Source organism: Canis aureus, chromosome 22 (genome assembly GCF_053574225.1).
Source record: "Canis aureus isolate CA01 chromosome 22, VMU_Caureus_v.1.0, whole genome shotgun sequence".
NCBI classification, from domain to species: Eukaryota; Metazoa; Chordata; class Mammalia; order Carnivora; family Canidae; genus Canis; species Canis aureus.
In genome coordinates, this window is record NC_135632.1 from 38,720,881 (window position 1) to 38,748,132 (window position 27,252).

Consider the following 27,252-nt stretch of genomic DNA (forward strand, 5'->3'; position numbering starts at 1 on the left):
GAATCTTTATTACCTCATTCTTTCCTTCATCCAACAGATATTTACTGAACACCTGTTATGTGCTAGGTACTAAGGCTGTAATAGTGAGTGGAGGGAAAATATTTAATCCCTGTCCTCAAAAAAAAATTTGGACTTGAGTGGAAGAGAGGAATAGAAGTGAATGAATGACACAAAATAATCATAAAACCACAGCTGTAGTAAGGGCTAAAAGTGAGAAGCGAAGGGTGCCAAGAGAACCTATAATAAAAGATCTATTCAGGGAGGTCAGGGAAAGCTTGTCCATCAAGGAAGTCAGGATATCCCAAAGCAAGACCAGGAGTTGTCTGTGTGAAGAAGAAAGGAGGGACAGAGAAAAGGACGGGGTCCGTGGGGAAGGCTCTATGCAGGAGGAATAGTGGGTGTGCTGTATGAATTTGGAGAAGGCTATCAGCAGGAGAGGAAGAGAAGCCTAAAGAAAGGTTACCAGAGAGGGACAGCCATTGAGGGATCCGGTTTCTAACCTCCATCTCAAGAGCAGTGGGAAACCATCGAATGAATTTAATCAGAGGGCTGGTATAATTAGGTTTGCATTTTGAAAAATGGCCTTTAGTTCTGAGTTGAGAAATTGGGTGACAGGGCCCAGGATGGCCTGGACTGGGGATGGGTGGTTGGGAGACTCCTGTCCGAGGGATGGCAGTGGCACAGGTGGGGTGGCAGTGGAGGAAATGGCAAGGAGGCAGATTCTGAACACAACTTTCCTCCATGGTGAACGTGGCTCCAGCTTTGCAAGGCTGTTTGGTCAACAAGAAGATGCCCAGTGCTTCCGATTCCACTGCACTTCCAGCATCCTGAACACCAGAGCCGGGAAGAAGTGTTTTCCTAAAAGACATTAAGAGGCAGCCTCAGTGTTGGGGGGGGGGCGGGGGGGGGGGCAACGAATGGTGATAGGACGCAAGGTTTCAGGATCAAGGGAATGAACACATAGACTGACAGGGACGTTTTCTGGAGTTGGGTTTCTGGGGAGTGCTATTTGCTTTTCTTCCCAGTGAGCCTGGCCACCTGCCTCTGCAAATACTCTTTGTCTTAGATAAAGGAAGTTCGTTGTGTAACCTGCTGGAAGGTCTCCTGGTGGGCAAACTATACAGAACCCAAGTCTTTGAGAGTTGGGAGTAAAAATGAGCATACAATTCCTTACCCAACCAAGACCCACGGGAAAGAAGAGAGTGGGTCTGTAATAATTAAACTTCAAAGGTGTCCCCCAGGGTCTTTCTAGGGCAAAGCTGGTCACCTTCGCAAGAAGGGAGAGTCGAAAGTTGATCCTTGTTTCTCCTTAGGCGGAGGTGACTCTAAGGACTGTCTGTCTTCAGGGGCAGTGTTGGAATGCAAACCCTGGCACTGAGCTGACTCCCAGGCCACTTTTCTATGTGCATTTTCTGCCATACTCGGGACATTCTAAACCTAAAATGCGCCCCCCCGCCCCCATCACTCCGTGGGGACTGCTTATTTACACTTAACTCCCCGAAGCACCCCCAGGGGGAGGCAACTCAAAGTCGGAGGCAGCTCTCAAGGGGCCGTCAGAAACGCTGCGCACCTCGGGCGGACATCCCGGGTCAAAATCCGCGTTTTAAGCAAGACACTCAGGTGGTGGAGATGCACAGTCAAGGGCGGGGTTGCAACAACACAAAACAAAACAAAACTTCCGGACTTCGACCTGCAGCTGAGAAGAACATCTCGCAAAGCGGCGGTGTGTGCATACGCGCAACCGAAAGCAAAGTTTAGTGCGGCCGTACAGGCTGCGGGCCCCGAAGCAAACACACACAAAACACTGTGCTCGCGACTCCCGTCTCGGGACGCACCCGGGCGTCGGGCACTCGGGGGTCCGCAGACACGGCCCCGGGGCACCTGGGGCAAGGCGGAGGATGCTCCGAGGGGGTGCCCGGAAGAGTGCGCCCCTCTGCGCGCCCCGCGGCTGCCCCGAGCGGAGCGCGTGCCCCGGGGGCGCCGGGGCGAAGCCTCGGGGCCGGGAGCTCCCGAGGGCGCCGGGGGCGGCCGCCAGTTCGCCAAATCCCTCGGAGGGGCCGGTCTCGGGGACGTGATTGGCAGGCGGGGGAGAGGAGGGCTGGAGGCCGAGCCGCGGGAGCAGGCTTTCGGGCGGCGAGAGGTCCTGCCCAGCTGTTGGCGAGGAGTTTCCTGTTTCCCCCGCGGCGCCCGGGCGAAGCGGAGTGAGTCACTCGCGCGCACCGAGCGAGGACACCCCCGCGCGCGCGCTCGCCGGGCCGGGCGCCGGCCTCCTGCGCAGCTCCCCTCGGCCGCCGGGGGCCTCCCGCGCCGCCCCGCGCCGCCCCGCGCCGCCCCGGCCTCAGGCCCCCCGCCCCCGCCCCCGCCCCCGCCCCCGCGCGGCTGCCGAGCGGCGCCACATCTGGGCCGCGCATCTGCCCGCCCGGCCCGCGCGGGGTCCCGCCAGGGCGCGGCGCGGAGGCGCAGCCGGGGCTCCGGGAGGCGCCGTGCGCTGCGCTGCGCTCGGGCTCGGGCTCGGTCTATGACGAGCGGCGGGGGCTGCCATGGGTCGGGGGCTGCTCCGGGGCCTGTGGCCGCTGCACATCGTCCTGTGGACGCGCATCGCCAGCACGATCCCGCCGCAGGTCCTGAAGTCGGGTGAGTGCCCCGGGCGGGCTCGGCGGGGCGCCGGGGGTCCCCGCGGGGCTTGACAGCGGCCGGGCGGAAGCGGAGGGCGCCCGCGGCCGACCCGCGCAGCCCGGCACCCCCGCGCGGGGAAGTTCACGGGGAAGGGGCGCGGGGCGCGCCGGGCCCCCTTTGTGCGGCCGGGAGAGGCGCCGCGCCGGCCGCGTCCGAGGCGGGCCCCCACCCCCGGAAAGGGAAGTTTGAGGAGTTGCTCGGGCATCCGAGGGAGGCAGGGGAGCCGCGGCCCCGAGCCGAGCCCGCCGAGGCCGCGGGGCGGCCGGCGCACCTGGGGTCGCCGCGGCCGGGGGGATGCGGCGCGCGCCCACCCGCGCCCCCCGCCCCCGCCCCCGCCCCCGCCCGCGGCCCCCCAGCCCCGGGTCCCCCAGGCCGGCCTCTGGGCCCGGAGCCGCTGTCTGCAAGTTCCAGGGAACGAAGCGATTTCCCAAGGAAAGTTCTCCGGCCGCACCGTGGGCCGGGCAGGGAGCGGCGGGGAGCGGGGCTGTCAGGTGGCGGGCGGGGAATTGTGCACTCGGTGCCTGCTGGGTGCTGGGCGCTGGGTGCTGGGTGCCGGGTGCCGGGTGCTGGGTGCCGGGTGCTGCACAGGCCGCCCGCGGCGAGACCGCCTGCCGTCCCGGAGGTGATGGTTCCCCGCAAGTGACCTTTGAGGGAAATGGGAAGCCTAAATCCTAACTGTGCTCCCTGGTCTGGAGGGTTTCCAATGTGAAAAATGCAGGAATTGAGTTCTTATGTGTTAGGGAAAGGACCGAACTCCACCCCCCCGCCCTTCCCCGACCTTAGAGGCTACTTATTTTTGAAGCAGTGATCCACATAAGTGAGGATCTGCAAGGCCTCAGGCTCTCAGCTTCCTCATCTGTAAAATGGTTCCATCTGGATAAGTTGACATCCCCTGCATCTGTGGCTCTTCTTGCCGCTCTCTTCCCCCTTTGGTGACTTGGAAATGCCCTGTGTAAACTTGGGATGAAGTATAGAGGCTCTGACAGCCCACATCACCCCCAGGCACTCCTTCATCCACGAGGGCCCAGGCAGCCTTACCTTTTGGGTTGTCTAGAAGAAATTAGCACCAAGTTCTAAATGGTAACCTTTCAGAGTATTGGAAGTGGATTGAGATCCTTTTAAAAATGATGTTTCTTATGGAAAGTGGCACGGAGATGGGAGTTCTGAATGGAGTGAGAAAAAAGGACTGTTGTGAACCAAAAAATCCTAACACAAATTTGAATTTCATAAAGTCCTACTGTCTCATTCTCCGATGTTCTACATTGCAGTACCAGAATGTATGTCCAAGTGTCTCTGATCATGCTCCAGGCACTTAAAAACTGACTTATATGTTGCTAATAAAGATTTTAAGTGGCACCCTTAATTTTCTGAGCATGTTACAAATCATTAAAACTTTTGTTTCAGGTTACGGAAGAAGGAAATCAACAGATCCTGGTTTTGTTAGATTTTGTTTACAAGGATTAGATTTATGAATTTTCAAATCCCAGACTCAGTAGTTCATGAGTCAGTTTCATTTCATCTGTATACTTTTTAAACAATCAACTTAAAAGCCCAGTGGCTTTTTATTTGGACTTTGATCGGTTTTTAAAAACCCACAGATTTCATATTTTGATGGAATTAAAGGTGCCAACTTTGAACTAAGGAAGCATTTTGGAATTTTACTCATTTGAAATTAAATTTTCAAAGATAGTTGAAGGTAGAAGGTAGCTATAATGAAAACGAGAAACTTACTTCCAGTTGCATTCTAATTTTCTGTGTAAGTAGGCGGTTTCAGGATTTTTCTAAAATAATTGGTAAACCGTCAAGACATTTTTCAAAATATCTTACTGTGTGATAAGATATGAGATAATTAGATGGCTAACGGAGTCCTATTAGGCCACCTAAAAAGGCCCATCTTCTGTTTAGTGGATTTGATAAGAACAAACTTCACTGAGAAATATGCTTAATTCTTATTTATTTTTTTTTTAATTTTGTAGATCCACCCTTCCTAAATGCCCCAAATTAAGTAATTACTCTTTAGGGGAAAATCTTAAATGTCAGAAAACTCTTCAGATCTGAAAAATATGACTGTTACTTTTCAAATACCTAACAAGAAATTTCTGTTGAGGACTCAGTATTGGTAAAGTGTCATACAGATAAACTTCTTTCCTAAAATTATGTTAATGATGTACTTCTCTTCGTTAGGGTCAGAGACTAGAGATCTACGTCCAGAATTTGATCTTTGGTCTATTGCATTTTGGAAGAACCATTTTTCTGCCACTTCCTTTAATTTTCACCAGTTTTGATCTATACAAGTATCTGTCATACTTTGGATTTATTGCCCCTTTTTTTCAAGGTAGCACCCCACTGTGATGAATCCTCATTCTTGTCTGGGGAGCTAGCATAACTGCAACATGGTTTCCATTTTAGTTTACCAACCCTTTGTTATCAACACAACTTTTAAAATTTTTCTTTATTTTTTAACCCCATTTTTCCAATTAAGAATTATGTCTCATTGGTGCCATTGTAATAAACGACCATTACTCATTTTTTTCTTTTCAGCAGTATTTATAGAGCATCTCCTTATACCGGGCAGGAGGCTCAGACCTAGAGACACTATCCCAAATGAATAAGACAGTTTAACATATGGGAGGGTTTTAAAGGCAAAGATGAGGATGCGTAGTTTAACCCTATGTATTTGGAGACATTAATGAATACTGGTGTGGTTTATTTTCCAGGCCCTTTTTTTCAAAAGCCATTTGGTGCTGAATGCACTTGGAGGGGTGTAAACTAGATGTGCTAGGTGTTTTTGGTTTTTTCTCTCAGTCCCTTTGAATGTCTTTTCATTGATCTGTTCCTTTCTATGTTCACCATGTTTCAGGCCCCCACTTGGGTCACCCCAGTCCTCCATTCTGTAGCCACTGTGGTGGGCCCAATGTGCCCACCCAGTCTTTCTCTTGAGGAGTGACTTAGAGATACAGGCTCTTGAATAGAGGCCTCCTGGGTTCCAGACCCACTTTCCATTTACTGGCTGTGTAGCTTGATGGCCGCGTAGTCCCTTTCCTTCTGTAACCCCCCAACCCATTTGTAAAATGGGTATTATGGAGTTATAGTGAAGTTTAAATAAAATAATGCTTTGAAGTGCTTAGCTTAGTGCCTGCAGCATAGTAAGTGCTCAATAAATACCAGCTTTCATTATTATTATTAACTCCTTAATCAGGCCTCACAGGATCCTCCCTGACCTGGTTGCCATTTGATTCTGACACTTCACATCCCACCATGGCTCATGCTTTCCCAGTATATCCTTGAGTCATCTTGCATACACAAACCCTAGGCAGTTTAGGCTTTTTTAGTGCCTTTGCTGAAGCTGCTGCCTGGAACTCCTGCTACCTGAATAGTTACCCCTAGCCTTTCAGACTTAATTCAAGTGTCATTTGCTTAAGGAAATCTGTTTGCCCCAGGTTGAGCTAAACGTCCCTTCCTGGGGCCAGGCCTCTATCTTAGCTCATAACAATAGCCAAAATTAGATCTTTATGTGACTCCTTTGCCAACCATACCTCTCAGAGGCAAGGGGTGTATCTTATTAATTTATCCATATTCAGGATCTCTGAAAGTACCTGACAAATCATGTAGCACCCAGGAAATGTTGAGCGGAGCTGCTAGTACAATCCAGGTCAAGTATTTTAACAACCAGGCAGGCTCTGTGTACTGGGAATTTACTCTGAATGGTAAAATCTTACTTTTAGGGGATCCCTGGATGGCTCGGCGGTTTAGCGCCTACCTTCGGCCCACAGCATAATCCTGAAGTCCTGGGATCGAGTCCCCACGTCGGGCTCCCTGCATGGAGCCTGCTGCTTTCTCTGCCTCTCTCTCTGAATAAATAAATAAAATCTTAAAAAAAAAAAAAACTTACTTTTAGTTAGAATAGTTTTGGCTCTGATCTCAGTGACAGTTTGGCTATTTTTATTGTATGGAATTGTTTTTTTTTTTTTTTAATTCTGATGAGATATGGAAAAAAGATGCTTCAGCTTCTGACAAACATGATGCAAAGTCCTTATCCAGTCCCTTCAGCTGTACATTTGGAATTGCTGTAAGGCATTCTAAGCCACTCCTAAACTTTAGGGTTTCACCAAAGAAATTTTCCAGTAAATACTGAATTCTCTCTCTCTCTCTCTCTCTTTTTTTTTCTAGAAGTTTGTCGAAAGGAGACTTTCATTAAAAAAGAAGTGCTGAAATCTAAATTTAGCTTTTAAGTTTCTTTTTTCATCAGGGTTTTATGTTTTGGTTTATAAGCGGTGAAGCAGAGTTGATCTAAGGGAAGCGTGGGCCTGTGGCAGCTCCAGTATGCCGCAGAGCTGCGTGGATATTATTTAGGTCTGATGCAAACCACCAAAACAGTTTAAAATAGGGTGCAGAGGAAACATACTTCCTCGCTAGAGCATGGCATTATTTAGCCAATTTCCACATAAAAGCATAGCTCTGTCACCTTGTTAGTTTCTGCCCTCCAGCTCTGCAGGTAGAGCTTTGGCAGATTTAAAGCATGATTTTCGGTGGAAGTGACTTAGCAGATACGCATTAGTAGTGAGAATACTCACCTCTTATTTTGTGCTGCGTCTTTTCCATGTAATATTCTGCTCCCCAGGTACTTGTTGCTTCTGACTGAGGCGATGTGATGATTCCCCTTCCTTGCCTGGCATGTCAGAAGGGTTTAGAATGCTGAGCGGGCACATTGGCTCATCTCAGGGAGAAGTCGGGAGAAGAGAAACTAACATTTGAAAATCTGCTCTGAGCCAGCTGCTTGACATTACTTATCTAATTTCATCTGCAGAAGAAGTCTGCAAGATAAGTTTTATTATCTTTTTTTATAAATGGGGAAGATGGAGTCTGCTCCAGGTCAGTTGAGGTTTGCCTGTGTATGTGTGTGTGTGCTTGCGTTCTCAGCTTGCCCTGCTTGCATTCTGCTCGGCTCTTTTACTTAGTGTATCCACGAGTGCATATGCTGAGATGGAAGTTAGGGATGGGGTAAAGAGTCCACGTGTTTGAGAAAGGGAAAACTTACCATCTGATACCATCAATTCACTGCTCCTGATTTCACAATTTGCTTTGCTTGCATGATCTGCCTCATCCTATCTTTGCACCATAGAAAATCAACATAAGGCTGTCTCTTTACAAGGAAACTCTACTCTTCCTAGTCTGATCACAGAGTCCTGGTAGCGGGACTGAGTTCGTGTGAACCATGGTTCGACCATTTACAGCAATTGGACAAGCACCATTTTCAAAGCTGTGTGTATTGTGTACCAGTTCCAGGCACGAAGCCTCAGCAACTGTTGGTGAGGGCAGAAAGAACAGAATTTATCCAACAGAATGGCGGATGATTTGACTTTTGAGGTTCCGCTAATTTGAAAACTTGTAGTTGGTTAACAGTCTTCTCCTCATGATAGGATCTGGCCTTTTACTTGCTATGATCAGCTTTTTAGGTCTTGGTACTCAGCATAAAGCACCTGCCTCCTTAGATATACTCAATTCAGGATCTCCCCCTTAGGCTTTTAAGGGTTCCCTAGCATCTTTGTTTTGTTTATAGGACTGAAGCTTAGATCATTAGAATGGGTTTAGCTGCAGAGTCAGTGCCTGTGACTCTTGAGGATGTAGGTGGGAAAGGCTATCTGCTATTAAGACGTGCAGTTTCCTTCCTTCTTTCCTTCCTTCCTTCCTTCCTTCCTTCCTTCCTTCCTTCCTTCCTTCCTTCTTTACTTCTTTCCTTTTCTTCTTTTATGATGAGACTTCCCCACCAGTTTTTTTTTCAGCGCAATTAAAATATAGGCATACTATATGGGCAAAAGGGGCCTCTGCCCTGACTCTTAGAGGGTACCGTCTTTCGTCTTCTCAAGTCAAACCCCTGTCCATGAGGTGAGAAGACTCTGAACCTCTAAATCCAAACTCCCTTTTTTAGATCACATTTCAAGTACTGGGAACCATAATTCACCATTCAAATGGCCCTGGGTTTGCTTTTCAGACTATATGGACCTTTGGGTACCTCTTGGTGAGGGCTTTTATAGCCATTAGTCTTTGCACCTAAGGGGTGGCCAAGGGACAGCTGTGTATGTGTGGGGTGTGTGCAGGGATATGTTACAACTTGGGTGCCCATGCATATCTTACAAGGTACCTCTTGATCCAGTATGGAGCAGGCAGTGGAAAGAGGAAGGTATATTAGTGGCCAGACCTAGGACAGTGTTTACCCAAAACACCCCATTCCAGAGAGGGACTTGAATAGTTCAAGACTTTTACAATTATACCGGTCTTCCAAAGTATTGGTAAGATATATTTGTTAGTCATGGTAGGACAAAACCTATTTTATTGAACCATTTCTCAGTTTGATTTATAACTTCTGATATTTTGGTCTGTGGTATGTGGACCTCTGTTTGTCCTCACCCTGGGTCTTCCAAGGCCAGGGATGCATCTGGCATCAATAACATTGCTTTACAGTGGTTTGGGTCACAAAGTTAGTTTTTGTTGATTATATTATGTTTTCTCCAGAGAGATTGGTCACTAACAAAAAAGCCAAGACTCCATTCTTAATCATAACGTATTTTCATTTGCAAAATTCAGTTTTTCATAGTTTATATCTTCTTGAAGGAAAATACAAACCTCAACCTTAGTTCTATTAATTTGACTATTGTTCTATTTCACTTATGCATTTTTTTAAAGATTTCCTAGTTCTGTAGTTGCATTTCCTCCATGTACTAGGAACACTAGGGCAAGGTGAAACTTATCTGGATGTTTTCTTCTACTATTGTAAATATTTGTTTGAGTGGTCCATGCCCTTCTCAGTGTCTGTCAGGAAAACAAGAACAGTGTTAAAAAGTCAAAAGCCCTTCTGATACTATATAAGGTATAGGATTGTCAAAACTGTGCATTTTAGAGAGTCAGGGAATGGGCAGAGCAAGCATGAATGTTTTGAAGGAAAATATGGGGTCAGGTGCAAACTCTGAGCATATATCATAGCACGTCTTATCTGTAAAAGCTTTAATCATTAGAGAGGATGCATAAACTTTGGGGACAACTCACTGCTGCTTTGTGGATGACTACTGGTCATCCTAAACCTCTGTGAAACTTTTCTACAAAGCGAAATCGAATTGACCTCATGCTCCCGTGAGTGGTGTCTCTCTCTTGAAGAAGATTTATTTATTTATTTATTTATTTATTTATTTATTTATTTATTTATTTATTTTGAAGCTTTATTCATGAGCCTTCATGGACTGGTTTCCCAATAATGTATGTAACCCACTTATGGAGATCTTGCTACTGCCTGGATCATTCTGAGCACTACATTTCTATTATTTAACCTTCAAAACTGGGATCCCTGGGTGGCGCAGCGGTTTGGCGCCTGCCTTTGGCCCAGGGCGCGATCCTGGAGACCCGGGATCGAATCCCACGTCGGGCTCCCGGTGCATGGAGCCTGCTTCTCCCTCTGCCCGTGTCTCTGCCTCTCTCTCTCTCTCTCTCTCTCTCTCTGTGTGTGACTATCATAAATTAAAAAAAAAAAAAATCTAACCTTCAAAACAACTCCATGCGGTAGATTTTATAATGTTCATTATAAGTCCTCTGGAGTTTAGGAAATTTAGCAAAGTCCACCCAGTTAGCAAATAATTATGCTGGGGTTTGAATCAAGATGGTCTGGTTTAGGGACCTGCCCTCTAGTTGTTATATACTATATTGAGACTAGGTCACCTCAGTTGACATAAACTGTTCTCTATTGTAGCATGGGTGGTGGGGAAACATAGGGGTTAAGAAAAAAAAAATGGTACTATCCAACATATTTCTAAATGCTTTAGTGTTTTTCATTTATTATCCCATTTAATTTCTTTAGCTAAATAAAATCGCATTTGATTCATATCCAGGTAATCAAACATCAGTGACTGTCTTGTGACCTCAATGGGAAAATGAAAAAATATACATCAGTTGATGAATCATGGGATATTTATGCCATCAAAGAGTTTTTAGGTATTCTGAGCAAAACCAGCCCTTTATTTGGAAGGATTGGGGAATTCAAGGGTGCATAAATATGTGGGGGATACATATGGTATGCCAAGGTGGATTCACCATGAGGTGAATGGAATGTAACCTTCAAGGCTTATCTCTGATATAAGCCCATCTCCTGGCTCTGGAACAGAGACTGGCAGTACGGTTAGTATGTGTCATTCAAGAATATTTAAGAAATCTTGCTGTGCCTGAGTATTAGAGCTCATGCATAAAAGAAACATGATAGAGGTTTCCCCATATTTAGAGGCAATTCAGAACATTTACAGGATATCACTTAAAATGAATGATGAAGCTGAAACTTTTTCCAAGCTATTCAAAAATAAATTATAAATTCTAATCAACAGTTCTAGTGGGAAGACTGAATTATTTTTCTATTCTCTTTATAGAGAATATTGCAAAATATCATTGGAAGAGGGAATCAAAGGGTATGTAATCAAAAAAAGATGGTAAACATATTTCAGAGGTCTGTCAGAGAGTTAATAAAAATAAATTTTATATTTGTGGTATTTGTACCTTTTGACAATTTGCACTTTGTAAGATGACATTTTGAATTCTAAACATTCACTTTCATACCTAAATTTCTATTCTTAATTTTTATATTCTTTTCTTAACAAGTGCCCCTGAAATTTAAAAGCTTCAGCTTTCACAAGGCCCAACTCTATGATTAGTGTTAGGATTTGCTTGTTGGCCGAGAAAATAATTAAAAATTCCTCTTCCTCCACTCCCCACCCCCATACAGAGACTGAAGTCTGCATCATTACATCACCAAACCCAAACTTTTTTTTCCCAGGTTTAGCTAAACCCTTCATTATTTTCCTAGTTTAGAGGCTCCATGTCAAGTATAGAAGAAGCTGTAAATATGTAATTATCACAGAACCTTGATTTTGAATGAAACCTAGATCTGACCCTTAGTTTGCGATCAAGACTGCCTCGGAGACAGCTGATGAAGACTAAAGCATGTTATACTGGCAACCAAGGTGTCCAGGTGATCTGTCCAAGTCCCTTGGCCCCACTAGGTGTCATTTTCTTCTAAGTACAGTGGGAAGAATTGGACTAGATGAAATTTTCAGTTTTTTCTGAAATTTTTCATTTTGCAGTTTAGTGGAGGAAACCATTGAAGTTGACTCAAAAACCTAATCCTTAACTAATTGAAGTAGAAAACTCAAAAGTCATAATAGGTCGTAACAGATACCACAAACATCCACTTGGAGTTTGTTGGAGATGACCACTATTGAAAAAAAGAAAAAGAAACCATAGTTATTTTGAAAATTTTCTGGTACAGGTGCCTGAGCATACACCCTAACTAAATAGCATGTTTACTTGAGCTAGTGCTTCTTCCTTGCTGAAGAAAAGGCTTACTTGGTTTTGGTGGTAATACCATTTCTCTTTTGTAATTATGGTGTTCTCATTCTCCCCTTCCTCTGAATGGGTTGAAGTGTCTGTGAAAGTTTTTTCTGAGGAAAAGAATTATGAAACACTTTGCTATGTCTAGGAAAAGAAAGTCCTAAAGGAGCTTCTGTGTTATTTGGGAAGAGAAAGGAAATTCGTCTGAATATAATTAGTCTTCTCTTGCCTTTCAAAGATTTCTCCACCACTTTTCTTAAAATATTCTCAGAAAAGACAGAATTTGCTACAGATTGGCAGGTTGCAGACTGCTTTTTTAGGCAGGGGAGTAGCTATGAGCCCCATAATTGCATTTCTGTATGGTCTGCATACAACAGCACAGAGGAGGAATCTTCTAACTATTGCTTTGAATGACTGTCTTGTTACTTCATATCACTTTTCTGTTTTGTTCTCTAAAACCCGTTGTATTGGGGGAAAACTATGATAAAATTTTACCTCAAATGTGTTTAAAGGGAAAACAACAACAACCAGTGGTCACGTTTTGCATTCACTATTCTGAAATCCCTAAAATTACATTGTTGTACGATAGTTTCCAACAATCTCAGCCCTTCCTGGGCACTCTTTTATTCTTATAAATTCTATTATAATTATATGATTTGTATTGCCTCTCTTATCACCTATTTATTTTTTCCAAGGAGTCCCAGACCAGCCAGTCTTCTTTTTGTTGTTTTTTGTTTCCCATCACTTCCATCAAGTCCTGCCTGCTTGTTCTACTTTCTCACTCCTTCACAAACCTTATTTAACATCTAGCTGTCTTGGGTTCTAATATGCATTGAAGTTCAAATCTTGAACTCAAACATTCTGATCCCAAAACGATGCTTTTTCAGATCATCCCCTGAAGATGTTCTACTACCTTACTACTCAAAGGGCAGTCCAGTGACCAGCAGCATCAGATTAATGAGAAATTTACTGGAAATGCAGAATGTTGATCACCTCTCCAGACCAAATGCTCAAAACCAGCATTTTAACAAAATCCCCAGGTGATTCATGTACATATGCATTGAAGTTTGAGAAGTGCTGCTCCAGGAGCATTAAAACATTTCCCACAGAGGAATCAAAAGATCTGCAGCAATGTTGGTGGATCAGATCAGACTTGTTTCTGTCACTGAAGAAGAGAAGGATTGCAGGGAGAGTAGCTTCTAGTTTTATGAGGGTGTTTTGATTCCTTCCTAGCTACAAGGCCCCTTTTTAACTGTATGTAGCTAACACACTGAGGCTAACTGAAGCAAATGCTCTGACAGCAAGTCAAGTCAATTAGTGAGGCAGTTTTACCCTGTTTACCCAAAACATCTTCCAGGGCTCTCTCCCTTGACCAACAACTGTAGATCCTGAGATCCATTTCTCTGCTGAACTCACAGCATTTATCACGTTTACTCATTAGGCATTTAATCATAGACCACCTTCACATTTGTAGGCCTTAATTAAGAGCTATTATACCTTGGCATTTCTTAAAGTATATAGCACTGTGCTGTATACAAAGTATGTACCCAATAAATTAATGAGTTAATGTCAGGTTTTTCAGGACATGGTTCTACTCTTCAACATTAAAAAAAAAAAATCTTTTGCCTTAAGAAACATACTTGGTTGTTGCCGAGTGAGAACTCACTAAATTTTTCTTGAATCCATCAGCATTTGCTTTAGACTGTTCTGAGAGTGCCACTATTGGCTTTTTCAGTGAGTGATATCTATATTTTATTCACCATTAGGCCATTTTTTTGCACCTCAATTACTTTTGTCTTTAAGAACCATGGGTCTCTAGGAGTTAGAACATTCAGTTCTCACAGCTCTTTCAGATTTTTTCAAACAGTTTTATTTTCCGACTTTTTTCCCCCCTTATGATACTGTAACTATACTCAGCAAAAACCAAAACAAATAAAAAACAGGAAAAAAACCCTTTCCATTAAAACTTGCCTTTTGCCTCAAATATCAACTTATTCATCAGAATAACTGTAAATCTTAATACCCAGAATCTCTCAATCAGACATTTATTTACAACAGGAACCTCGTTACATGAAATGCATAACCATTTGGTTTCAGTTTTACTCTTAAATCATGCTACGACCACGCAAGTCTGAACTCGTGTTTTCTGTCCTAAGAAGCTAATTGGTTTCTGCCCATGGACACCCTTTATCCCTTTTCTCTTGAATACCTATACATGGCCATCAGTTAAATCTCCCCAGATGTCATTTTGAATAGGTGGCTCCTGATAGCCTTCCATGGATCTTCTCTGTGGATCCTAGGAGATTGATTACATGGCCCTTACTTTCTCTTTGAGCTCAGGGGCTGTTTTAGTATCCTTGGTTCCTAAGACCCATCAATGAGTCACAAGATTGGTTCGATGATTGCATGCAAGAAGGAGGCCAGTCCATCCCCCATTTCCCTTTCTGCTCCTGCGCATGCCTCAGGCCCTGGTTCCATTCGACCTGGGGTCCTCACACATACTTTTGCTTTTAGATTTTCTAACTTGTGACTGTTCTGCTCCCTTCAGTTTTCCCATTCTCTGCCCATGCCCTACAATACCTTCCCCATGCTGAAATAATGCCTGATCCAAATCCATTTCCTCTCCTGGGCCTTCAGGTAGTCAACCCAGGCAGATTTCCCATCTTTTTTCTCTTCACAGCCTCACTAACAGGCCTGGCTTCCACACTCAGGTGGCTTTGGTCACCAGGCTACCTGCGACTGTATGTGTGCGTCCCTTATTAGAATGAAGATTCTTTGAGGGAGAATCTTCTCTCTTATTCTTCTCTAGCACTCACCATACATTCTCACTGAATGATTGTTGTTGTTTAGAATTCATTACTTTTAGGGATGCCTGGGTAGCTCAGTGGTTGAGCGTCTGCCTTTGGCTCAGGTTGTGATCCTGGGGTCCTAAGGTCCCCCACAGGGAGACTGCTTCTCCCTCTGCCTATGTCTCTGCCTCTGTGTGTCTCTCATGAATTAGTAAATAAAATCTTAAAAAAAAAAAAAAAAGAATTCATTACTTTTAAAGGCCAGGAAAACTGTTTACAAATCCAAGACAGGATGACATTATATATATATACACAGTGTATATGTATGTGTATATATATAGTATATATATATACACACACTTATATATACTTATATATAACATATATTTATATATTTATAGGTGTATATATTAAATTTATACATATTTATGTATTTATTTATATATAAATTTGTATATACTTTTTTCTAGACTGTTTACATTCTCACCACCAAGTGTGTCATCAGTGGGCTTGTCATTTTTAGCCACCTTGAGGGAACCGTGGGCTTGTGGGAAATTTCAAACCATCTAATGTGTGTAAGTTGCTCTTTGCCATGGGGATTCCATCTGCCTTCAGTCTTTAGTTTCCGTGAATTTGGGGGAAGTTGCAGCCTGTGGGTGTTGAAGCCTGTTGCTTTTCCATCTTCACAGACTGCTTTTGTTTCATTTATCCTCTTGTATGTGAATCTTTTGTAGAGGCCCCAACGTGTCACAGCTATAGATGCCAGAAAAAGTCATAAAGTAAATTGTATTATCTGACCCAGAGTAATTTTTTGCCACTCCCGCCTTTCATTTTTTGTGAATTGTAGGTTTTCTCTTATCATTGGGATAGTGGGAGAAGGGACAGTTGAATGAAGGGGTCTTGGTGCAATGTCTTTCAGATGCAAAGAGCATCTGAAGACAGCCTTCCAACTGGCTGAGGGAAGATAGCCCATATTGCAAAGATGAGTCCCGGCTTTAACAGCACAGCTTCCAGATACAGCTCCTGCCTCTCTTCCAGCTGGATTTGTCACCCATAGAGCCTCTCCTCTGGGGAAATCCAGGAGCTACCCCTGACTTCATAACACTACTTAGGCATGGACTAGCAATACCCTACCTGCTCTATCTAGGGGAAGAAGGAGACAAAATAAGAATTTTATGTCTTTCTTGTTTAAAGATTTTATTTGTTTAAATGATAGAGACCAGAGAGCAGGAGCAGAGGGAGTGACAGAGGGATAGGGAGAAGCTGACTTCCCCCACTGAGCAGAGAGCCTGACGTGAGGCTGGATCCTAGGACGTCTGGATCATGACCCAAGCCAAAGGCAGATACTTAACTGACTGAGCCACCCAGGCACTCAAAATTTTGTCTTAATGTTCTGTGGCACTAATGGGAAATGGTTGAGATAAGATACTTTTAATTTGATGTACTCTTGGTTAGCTTTCAAAAGAGAAAACCTTTCTCTTTCAAGATTTTGATGGTGATGTAGGTGAGGATGTTTGTGGCCGTTATATAATCACTTATACTGACCTGTGCAAAGCATTTTGTCAAACTCAAGAGAGTCTCCTGTTACCAGTGTGTTAATGAAATACTGATGGTACCTTTGGGGACAAGGCAAGAATCTAGTTTCTTAATAGTTCCTTTTTGCTTCATGCATAACTGTTGGAACTCTAGTTAACTCTGCTCCAAGCTTACTGGCCTTGTTCCTCCTCAAGGTGTAACTCCTTTTTGAAAGTAATTGACTGAATGTTAGATGTCTGCGTTACTCGTGTTCTGCTAGTCAAAACAGTTTTGTTCTTATCTCTTTATTTTTTTTTTCAGATGTTCATCTTTAAGTTCTGGGAAAGGGGTCTTAACCTTGACCTCTGATACCATGTACTGTTTTTTTTTTTTTTCCCAAGTACTGTTTTTATTACAATCAGGACTTTAATAAAATTTATGTTAAAGCAAGTCATGGTGAGCATTTTATAATGGACATCATTGTCAAATCGCTATGTTGTACACCTGAAACCAATAGACTATTGTATGACAAGTATATTTCAATTAATAATAATAGTGATGATAGAATCTTTAGAGGGAGCCCCTGAAAATCCTGGGAAAATCTGAGTGATCCAGTGTCACTTTCTTAAAACATCTTCCCGTGTTACACAAAGTGACCATGGAGCCCAACTTGGTGCTCGTGCTCTCTGAATGGAAATGCCTTGAGGTTAAGAGAAAATGAAAGGGTTGGGTTTGGAGTTGGTAGTTGATGGTTGTGTTGGTTGAAAGCAGCCACTTGTGTGCTCTTTATCAGCAGTGACCAGGGCTGCAGTGGAAGGGCCTGATTTTAGTTGAACATATCTGCCCACAGCCCTCTCTGGCACATATCTCTTGGGAACATATAAAATGTCCTTTGTTGTTAAAATAGCTGTTAAATGAATATGAAAAGCACAACAAACATCATAAAAAGAGTCATTTGCAAACTTGTCCAGGCAGATAAAAAAACTAATGTCAGGAAAACAGAAAAGAGTAGTGATTTGAATAACTTTATTATTTTTTTGAGGCTTATAGGGGGGAAAGAACACTAGTGGGAAAAAAGTCTACTTTGAAGAAAATATGTTGACCCTGTCTGAATTGTAAGTTTTTCATAATCCCTTATGGTAATAGAGTGCTTTATGTAAACCTGTTTCACCTGGATGTTGTATTTAATTTTGGAAATAGCCCTCTGAGTGGATATAATTATGCTGTTTTATGGATAATATGGCAAAGGCAGCCCAGGAAGATGAAACCGTCTGAGGCATTATGAAGCATCACACATTTGTGTTTCTGTCATTTTACCTTTTTGGTCCTCGTGCTCTCTTGCCGCTTAATTTTCCATGTAAATACAAAACGAACACTATGGAACAGACATCATGTTTGTATATTTCCGAGTTAACTTGTCGTAGAGGGGATTGTAGGGTTGATGTCAGAAGCCCTGTTTTTTGGCTTCAAAAATCAGAAACCATATTTAGGATGAGAGAATTCCCTCCTCCGGGACACACTTCTCTGAGGGTTTTGTCCTCCGGTCTTACTAGAGTTCAAGCGATGTAATGAGTCATTTTTTTCTTTTTTTTTTTCCTTTTCTCGTGAGGCAGTTTTTCTTTTAAACACGAAGCAGTCTGCCTTTATGTCTCTCCTGCTGGTAAACACACGTTGCCATTTATAACAGACGGTGGTGGGGCGCCTGGGTGGCTCAGTGGTTGAGCGTCTGCCTTTGGCTCAGATCATGATCCCGGGGTCCTGGGATCGAGTCCTGCATTGGGCTCCCCGCAGGGAGCCTGCTTCTTCCTCTGCTTATGTCTCTGCCTCTGTGCATCTTTCATGAATGAATGAATAAAATCTTATAAATAAATAAATACATACATACATACATACATACATAAATACATACCATGGCAGTTGCCAAAGTCTTGTAGTTTTGCTCTTCTCCAGAACTTCAGAGTGCCTGGCATAATCAAGAATATGGACATCTTTCCATAGGAAGGGTGTTTCTTCATCATATAGGACCTAGAGGCCCTAGACAAGTATTGTCTTTGGCTTCCTTCCCTAGAACCTCTTAAAGATGAATGTCTGCATAAAGATAGGGAGAAGAACAAGATGGTTTTGACGGGCAGAACACAAGAAACACAGACATCTAGTATTTATTTAGATTACTTTTCTGTAAAAGAACTTCTGTCTTGAGGACTAGTAGCAAAGCCTACTTACTCGACTGACATTTTCAAAGGCTATGGTAAAGAAACACCTGTATTAGCAGAAACTGCATTCGATTTGCTAGCCACAAAAGCTCAATGATACTCCCACTGTCCTGCAGTTTGTTCTGTAAAATGTCATTTTCCCCAAAACATAAAAAGAGAAGTTGAATCACGTTGTTTTACTTAACTTTGGTGAAAGAAACCCCTTTAAATCAGCTCCCACACTATAGTATGGACTTCTTTCTTTTCTTTTCCACCATTATTCATCAGGATGATTTTTCCAGAGGACTTGGGACGGAGGATTATTCTGATCCTTCCTCCTCTGTGAAAATTTCCTAGAAGAGATCGACTTCTTTAAGTTATGACTGGGTTCATGAATTTATATTAGAAGTGGAGAGATCGCCTTCAAATTAGACTTCAATGTTACCTTTTTGTGTACTTCTTGTGGAAAAGAGATGCCATAGTAAATCTTCTAGAAGACAACCATTTATATAATCCTTTAAACATGGTAATTTGTACATACTGTTTCCTGTTAAGGCAGATGTAATTATATTTAAGAAAAATATTCAAATTTTGAACATTTCAGAGATGGTCCTTCTTCAGATCTGGTACATAGGTGGTGCTCAATATATATCTGTTAAATAGAATAAAAAAGAAAAAAAATAACAGAGACTAGGAAGAGAAATTAAATTGTAGGAGTATATTGACTTAAAAGTTAGTTTTTTGCATTATATCTGTTTAGCTACATGATTTTCTGAAGGAAAAGCTTATCTACAGCTGTTAATTCTGATCTAAGGAACTATTTATCTTACTAATTTCATTAGTAGTTTATCTAAAGGGAGATACACTTTCTCACGTTGGACTTTCTGAAGTCATTATTTATTTTGCTTATGAAATTCAGCTTTCTCAGGAAACCTGCCCCTTAGGTCTTCAAACAGATCTTCCTTCAAACTCACTGTGCCCTTGGTGATTGGCAAAGGATTTCCACCCTTTAAAAAGATAGGAAATTGTAAAACTCCTACTAAAAAAAATATCTAAAAATAACCTTCCGGGGAGAATTTGTACAATAGCAACCAAATGGCTTGGCACCAATTATGTTTATGACCCTTGCCTTATCCCAAAACATTAATAGAGTTTGAGTCACATAAGAAAATCACTTGGGTTGGGCTTGACCCTACCTGTCTACATGGATAAAAACATTTTGTTAGAATGCCCTTTGTGACTTTCCTAGCAGCCAGGCCAAGTTGAGAAACATGGCTTGTAGGCCTGTGCTCCTCTCTTCTGTACTGCCCCCTATCTCTAACCCCTGAGTCTGTTCCTGTTTGGTTCTTTGCTCCATACAGAATAAATCCTTTCCTGGACTGTATTTATTTATTTATTTTTCACTTCTGGCTGCACCTCTGGGGAGCTTTTAAAGTAACCCCAGTGCCCGAGCCAAGCCCCTGACATTCTGATTCATTTGCCCTGATATAGGGCCCTGGAATCAATATTGTTTTATTTTATTTTTTTAAAAAGATTTTATTTATTTATTCATGAGAGAGACAGAGAGAAAGGCAGAGACATAGGCAGTGGGAGAAGCAGGCTTTCCGTAGAGAACCTGAGGTGGGACTCGATCCCAGGATCCTGGGATCATGACCTGAGCCAAAGGCAGACACTCAACCACTGAGCCACTCAGGCGCCCATCAATATTGTTTTTAAAGATCCCCAGAGGATTCTGTTGTGGAACCCAGGGTGAGAAACGCTGATTGCTACAAATGGAAAATTTGAACAGAGAAGTCAGGGTATTCACTTAATGTCCTGTAGCAAAGCAGTACCATTTATTAGGTTTGGAACTTCCCATCTTCGGACTCTAAATCCAGTGTCACAAATAAGAGCAAGGCTTTATTATAGAACTACGGGAGAATCAAAATCCCTTTCCTTCTGGAAACTCGTCAATAGAGTGGGGTTAGATACTCGTCTAAAAGCCTGTCTCATAGCACAGGTGATTAAAAATCAAAACCAGAGGAATTGGAGCACTGTAGGGTGGGTTGCAGGTGGATGACTTTACAAAGGAGCAAACAGTTGACCTGGCTTAGAGAGGCTGGGCCCACCTCCATGGTACCATTGTCCACTGGTGCACCTCAATAGATATATGGGGAAGCTCTTAAGCATGCCAGAACTTCTAATATCTCCACCTACTCTTTAGGTTCTATGTAGATCTCACTCCATGGAAAGTAGTCTGCTGACTCCTCTCGAATGAGATGTGAATGAACTGAACATGGGCATGAATTCATGAATTCCAAGGAGGTGCTTTCTTTTGCCAGGCCTCACTCATAGATGTTTTCTTGACATGTTCACATTCCACGTATGTCCAACATATGCTTCATACTTTTAGAAATCTGAAGAATTTAGAGTTTCATTTGGGTAGAGCCTCAATGAAATATTTTTATTCTATCTAATGCCCTTTTAATGGGCTTGAGACTAGGGAGGTTGGAGTGATTGGACAAATATATAAACCATTGCAAGGAATTTACTAGAGTGGAGAAAGATACGAGGGCCCAGAAATGTCGTATTTAGGGAACTTTTAACTTCATACTCACCATGACAACATTGGGACAAATTGTGTAACTGTTTTAGAGAGCTGCACTGTTTACTAGAACTTTCTGCAATGGTGACAGTATCTTATATCTGTGCTCTCCGCTGTGCTAACCACTAGTCACATGTGGCTTGAAATGTGGCAGGTGCAACTAAGGAAGTGAGTTTTAAATATTATTTTATTTCAGTTACACTTAAATGTTAACGGCCACATGTGGCTGGTGGCTACCATAATGCACAGAACAATTATAGAAGATCTGTAAAATCCTCATTTTCTTCGAGTCCTCTAAAGGAACACAATCAGGTAATTTCTTAGCACCTATAATCATAGTGGGGCCGATTACCTTACTTATACCTTTCCATCCCTATACTTGGGAATTGTAGGCTGTCTCTGTCCTGAATGTGTGCTATTCTGATGTTTATGAAAATACTCTTCAGTAGTATACTTTAATTATAATACTTTGTTCTGAGAGGATCCAGCCAGGTCTCTTTTATCATCTGCGTTTTTAGTTTGAATTTTAAAAAGGCTGTACAAATAGTATTGTCTTGCAAGAAAAAAAATAGGCTTAGAGCCGATGCCCATGGAGCTGTAGAGATTATAAGACATTCAAACTTCTCCTGGAAATATTGGATAAAGAGAAGTTGAAGAGGTAGATAGAAGTCTCCAAGGAGAAAACTTGCACTGGAGGAATGCTTTTAATTAGATTTAGCTTCCCTCAGAAGAGTCTAGCAAAGTGGCTTTCCCTGAGGGCATCAGGATTTTCCCCGGTGAATAAATTCTCTCCTCCATTGGCCACCTCTCTACTGTGTTCTTCTAGAAACTCACCCTTCCTTGACATGCCGTGACTTGGAAAAGAAGCCAGTATTTTTTTCTAAAATGTTAATTTCCTTGCTTTGGGCTTATGTAGACTTTGACTGGAAACTTAATCTGTGTGCCTCGTCACTGCATTATGTTTCAGTCACTGAAATGGGGCTTAATAAGAATTACTTGATACCTTAGGAGTCAGATGAGCCTCACTTTTTTTTTTTAACAGTCTTTTATCTTAGGCACAGGGATTTGCATTTTGAGAGGTCATGCCAGCTGACTTGAGCCTCTCACAGGTTTCAGCTTGTTGCACACCAAGTTTGGTCCATTTTTCTTACTTCTGGGTCCTTCTGTTGCTGCCACTCATGGCTCATGGGTTTACTGGGACTAGAACTTTCTTGTCCCTAACAGTCTTCTGTCCTTATCTCAGCAGTAATACTGTAGACAGCCAGTCATTTCACACATAACATATCCTTTAAGAAGTTGGGATGGAACGTTAATTGCAAAAGACATCCAAGCCAGTGGGCAAGTCCGTTCCCTGGGGGACTTCTTTTCTGGCTCTGCCCTACTTCTCCTTCTGTATCCCTTCTAGCTTCTGATTTCAGAGCTCCCTTGCAGCTCCCAGCTGAGGAGTCCAGCCACGTCTTTTAGGATTTCTTCAGATCAGTGTTGTCCAATAGAACTTTCCACAGTCACAAAAATGTTCTTAGTCTTTTCTGGTGACATGTGGCTACTAAGCACTTGAAAATGGCCAGTGCTGGGCAGCCCGGGTGGCTCAGCGGTTTGGCGCCGCCTTCAGCCCAGAGGTTCCCTGGGTCCCGGGATCGAGTCCCGTGTTGGGCTCCCTGCATGGAGCCTGCTTCTCCCTCTGCCTGTGCCTCTGCCTCTCTCCCTCTCTCTGTGTCTCTTTCTCTCTGTGTCTCTCATGAGTAAATAAATAAAACCTATTAAAAAATTATAAAACAAAAGAAAATGGCCAGTGCTACTTGAAACTGAATATGTGATTGCCTTAGCTTTAGTTATTTATGTTTATTAATTTAGTCAATTTAAATTTAGAAAGCCATGTGCACTCCTGGCTACCCTGTTACACAGGACAGCACCAGACAGAGCTGTTGGCTTCAGAACTATGTGCCTTGACAGAAGCATCTTCTCTTGGGTGCCACATGGTCCTCTCCCTTTGTGAACCAGCTCTTCCCAGGAAAGAAACTCTCCCAACTTCTGAACTGACGTCTTTGAACTGCTAATTTTGATTAAGGAAAACTTGAGATTTTTATTTTTATTTTGTTAGACGTGCCGCTCAGACTGTTCACATTCTCCACACCTGGGTTCAACGTGCCTTTTTGTCTTCTATTGTCCTGTTTCCTCTGTGAGCATATCTTTATTCCTTGTCCAACAACTGCAGATATGCTTTTTTTTTTTAAACAAATAAGAGGAATTTGTCAGAAAGGTAGACATTTTCTCTCAGAACCCAAGGGAGGGATATGAAACTTGGCATTGCCAGACAGAGGGAAATGGAAAACCAGAAACAAGTGTTTATTGCATACTAACTACCATGTGCCAGGCAATGTTGAAGATTCTAGAGTACAGCAGTGACCTAAACAAAGTCCAGTATGCTCAAGCTAGCAAACAGGATTCTACTAATATGTTGGGGGGTAAGTGCAGAGAGAGGGGCAAAAACTGATGGTTAGTGTAATTTTAGAAAGGGTTGTCATATCCCTATCTGAAGAAGGCATCTATCTGGGATAAGAACATTCTAGTTGGAGGGAATAGCAAGTCCAGATGTCCTAAAACCAGAGTGTGCTCACCTCTTCACACCCTCTCTGCATCCGCAAGGTCTTTCAACTTTTCTTCTCTTTCTTTTCACATTTATAGATACATGGTTTTACATTGCACTCCTCAAGAAATGGAGCCAGGCTCATCCGCAACCCCATTGGGTTGGTAAAAAGATTAGATTAAAATGGATGAGAGACCATGAAATGTAGTCCGCATGTGCTTTCTCAGTCACCACTAGGGCCATGCAGCACTCTATACCTCTCAGCTCTCATTCCAGCAGTAGATAGTTTCCAGCACTAGGTAGGTTTAACGGATAAGATTATTTGAGTGGGGGGCAAATCCAAGGGGCAGAAGTTATCTGCATACAAGAGTTTGTGCAAGAAGTCTTCTGAAGATATAGAAGGTATTGTCATTTAACCTCCCAAAGACAATTCAGAACATTTCAAAGGTTAAGTTACTTATTGCACTTAGCCCCAGTAATAAATGATATTTTAATATGCACATGTGGCTTTTCCCAGAGATGGAAGGAGCCCACAGTACTCCAGTATTCAGTGGCGAGAACAGCGCACCTCAACAGCACTGTGGGTGGGTGTGGCTCTCATTTTCCGTATTGAAATGACTACTGGAAGTCTGTCTTGACTCTGCCACAGCCTGTTGACAAGGAAAGCAAAATCCTCATGTACATTCACTCTTCTCACCAACTTCAGTCGGATTGTTACGGTGTGGAGGGCAGTTGACTTTTTACTCAGTGGAGTATAGCATCATACAAATCACAGCTACTTTACCTTAGGAGAGCCCGTTATGCTGTTTACTGCAAATAACATTGAGGTCATGACAGCGATGAGTAATGCCCAGGAAAGGCATAAATCCACCTCACACTTTCTCGTCCAACTGCACTGTGAGAAAACAAGCAAAGTTGCCCAGCTTAAGGGCAGATTCTCAGATTTCATTTCAAATTTCCTACCCTTTGTTGTCTCTTCTTGAAGGCTTCACAATGCTTAAAACGTGTTTCTTTTTTATTTCACTTCCTCTGCTTGAAAAACATGAAGGGGAGGTTTCAGAATATTTGGTGTTATCTTAGAAACCAAAGTGAATCTGAATGTGCCTTTTAGTTCTCTTATGCCAACTAGTCAAGGGTAGTTTGGCTGCTACTAGTCAATTAGGAGCCTTCTCAAATTCTTTTAGAAGTAGATCACAGTTTTAATATAATGCTAAAACTGTACCAGGAGTGGTTTTCACTTTTATTTTCTTAAAATTAACTGTATTTCTTTGCCTTAATTTTTATTTTAGGGAAAATTAACCTTCAATTGATGGCATTATAGAAGGAGCTTGATTTGAATTTTTGGCATTTATTTATTTATTTATTTATTTATTTAGATTTTAATTTATTTATTCATTAGAGACACAGAGAAAGAGGCAGAGACACAAGCAAAGGGAGAGGCAGGTTCCCCAGGGGGAGCCTGATGTGGGACTCCATCCCAGGACCCCAGGATCATGACCTGAGGGAAAGGCAGATGCTCAACCACTGAGCCACCCAGGTGCCCCAAATTTTTGGCTTTTAATTCAACATTTGTTGAACTCCTATTTTGTGATACACCCTGGGCCGAGCCTACACACCTTGAAATAAGATAGATGATGGTCCCTGACCTCATGAAGCTTAAAACCTGCTGTCTGCCAACCTCAGCAAGTTACTTTAAAGATTTCCCTCTTCTGTAAAATGGAAGCAATAATGCTAATCTTCCATAGTCGCTTGTCAAACATAAAGTATAGATCAAGTAATAGGATGTTTTTGTACAATCATACATGTTATTACTTATCATTCCAGCTGAGCCCAGAAATGGATTCAGAGTAAACAGACATGTTTCAAATGCTAGAGGTTGTTTTTTTTTAAACTGCTAGAGTGAATGTCTGTGCTCCAAACCAGAATTTCCTCCACATCCCCCATAAAATTAGAGGAAATGCCTACAAGGGCTGAGTGGAAAGTGATCCTTTGTCATTTGACATAATTTTCCGTCCTTCCAACCTCACGATGCACGAATATTTGTTCTTGCAAGATGGATCAGCTGCAGTGATTAGGTTTAAGCCTGAGTGTTAACAGGAGAGGTGGACCTCCCAAAGTTGCAGAGAGTGGGTTTCTCAATGAGCAGAGAAAACAGAGCTTAAATCACACTGTTTGGTAGTCCCGAAGCCCTTTATCTTGTAAGCTGAAACATAGCATCTCATTCTATTTAACCAGGGCTGCCAGGTCAATGCTGGGACATGTTTGTAATATGCAACTTTCTGGATTTTGGGGGGTTGAACTGTGAATATTTTCCAAAATGAAAGGGACTCGAAGATCATCATATTCAGCCCACCTATTTGACTGGTCAAAGGATGGGCACAGAGAGTGGTTGAGTAGTTTCTCAGAGAACTCAAAGCCAGCTCACAGTTTGTCCAGGGCCTTCTCTGATGCAACCTGCTTCTATTCCCAGCATGAATTCTCTGGTAGAAACTGCATAGCAATATGACATAATTAATTTTTACATGAGTAAATGACTTCAAGGAGAAGAGATTGAGGAATATTGCTTTCCACATATCTGAATGGCATAGAACACTTCTTGACCAGGTACTTAACAATCTAGTCAAATTGTTGCTCATACTCTCCTCCAATTTTCTCATCAGCTGCGCATCAAATTGTACTGGTTTTATTTCCTTGAGAAAGGAGGCCAAACATAACTTTATTTCAGCATTTTAGAATCCCGCAACCTTCAAGGCGCCTCGGTGCCTCCCCATCTCTGCATGTCAAACTCACTAATTTTATTAGCATGTTGCCAAACAACACACGAAGTGCCTCGAAGTCAAGGCGGATCAGCTCCCCCTGTTGAGTGCTGTGCAAGAGTCAGCAGAGGATTTGAAAATTGAACTTGATGCTCAAGTTACTGCCTATTTGCCAGACCTACGCGGGCTATGAACAATATTTTAAAGCCAGATGATTTGGCTCTAGAAGGGTGTTTAAAAATCTGAGCACTCTTGGGAACTTTATTACAGCAGTGGTTGATTCCATTAGATCTCTTTGAAAGCTTTGAAGAGCGGTGGTCACAGAATGTTACTATATTTCAGTTTGTCTATACCTTCAAATTTCCTGAAATATTTCGTAGAAGTCATCAAACTGCTGCCTTCCGTTGATGACTAGGAATAGGTTTACCAAACTCTTAATTATCTTGTCATGCCTTTCCCATAATTTTCTTTTGTGAGAGTGTTGCATGCTGTGTTACTTTTCTAACCAGAGTGCTTGTATGGCACTTTTTATTGTCCGGATGATTTTCACATGTACTTGAAGCATGTTTTCTCTCCATCCTGACCCCAGAAAGTACTATTTCGTAGATTCAGAAATGGGGGGTTCCAAGAAGTTAAGTGTTTTGCCTTGGGTCCTGTGGCTCTAGTTAACAGAACCTCAACTCTGAAGTCTTTGACTTGAAAAGTATTGGACTTCACCAAGCTGCCTGTATTATATATGTCTTGTAAAATAAGTAATTACAAAGAATCAAAGCTATTTTATAAGAAATGT

General features: G+C 42.7%; 1 protein-coding gene across 1 annotated transcript in view; it reads left to right on the plus strand.

The window, feature by feature from the left end:
• The first annotated feature begins 2,433 nt into the window (after positions 1–2,433).
• TGFBR2 (transforming growth factor beta receptor 2) overlaps positions 2,434–27,252 on the plus strand; it is an 89,594-nt gene continuing 64,775 nt past the window's right edge. Inside the window, exon 1 of the mRNA XM_077865538.1 lies at positions 2,434–2,634. Within this exon, the coding sequence (XP_077721664.1) occupies positions 2,541–2,634 (94 nt within the window). The 5' untranslated portion in view covers positions 2,434–2,540. The remainder of the gene's footprint in view (positions 2,635–27,252) is intronic.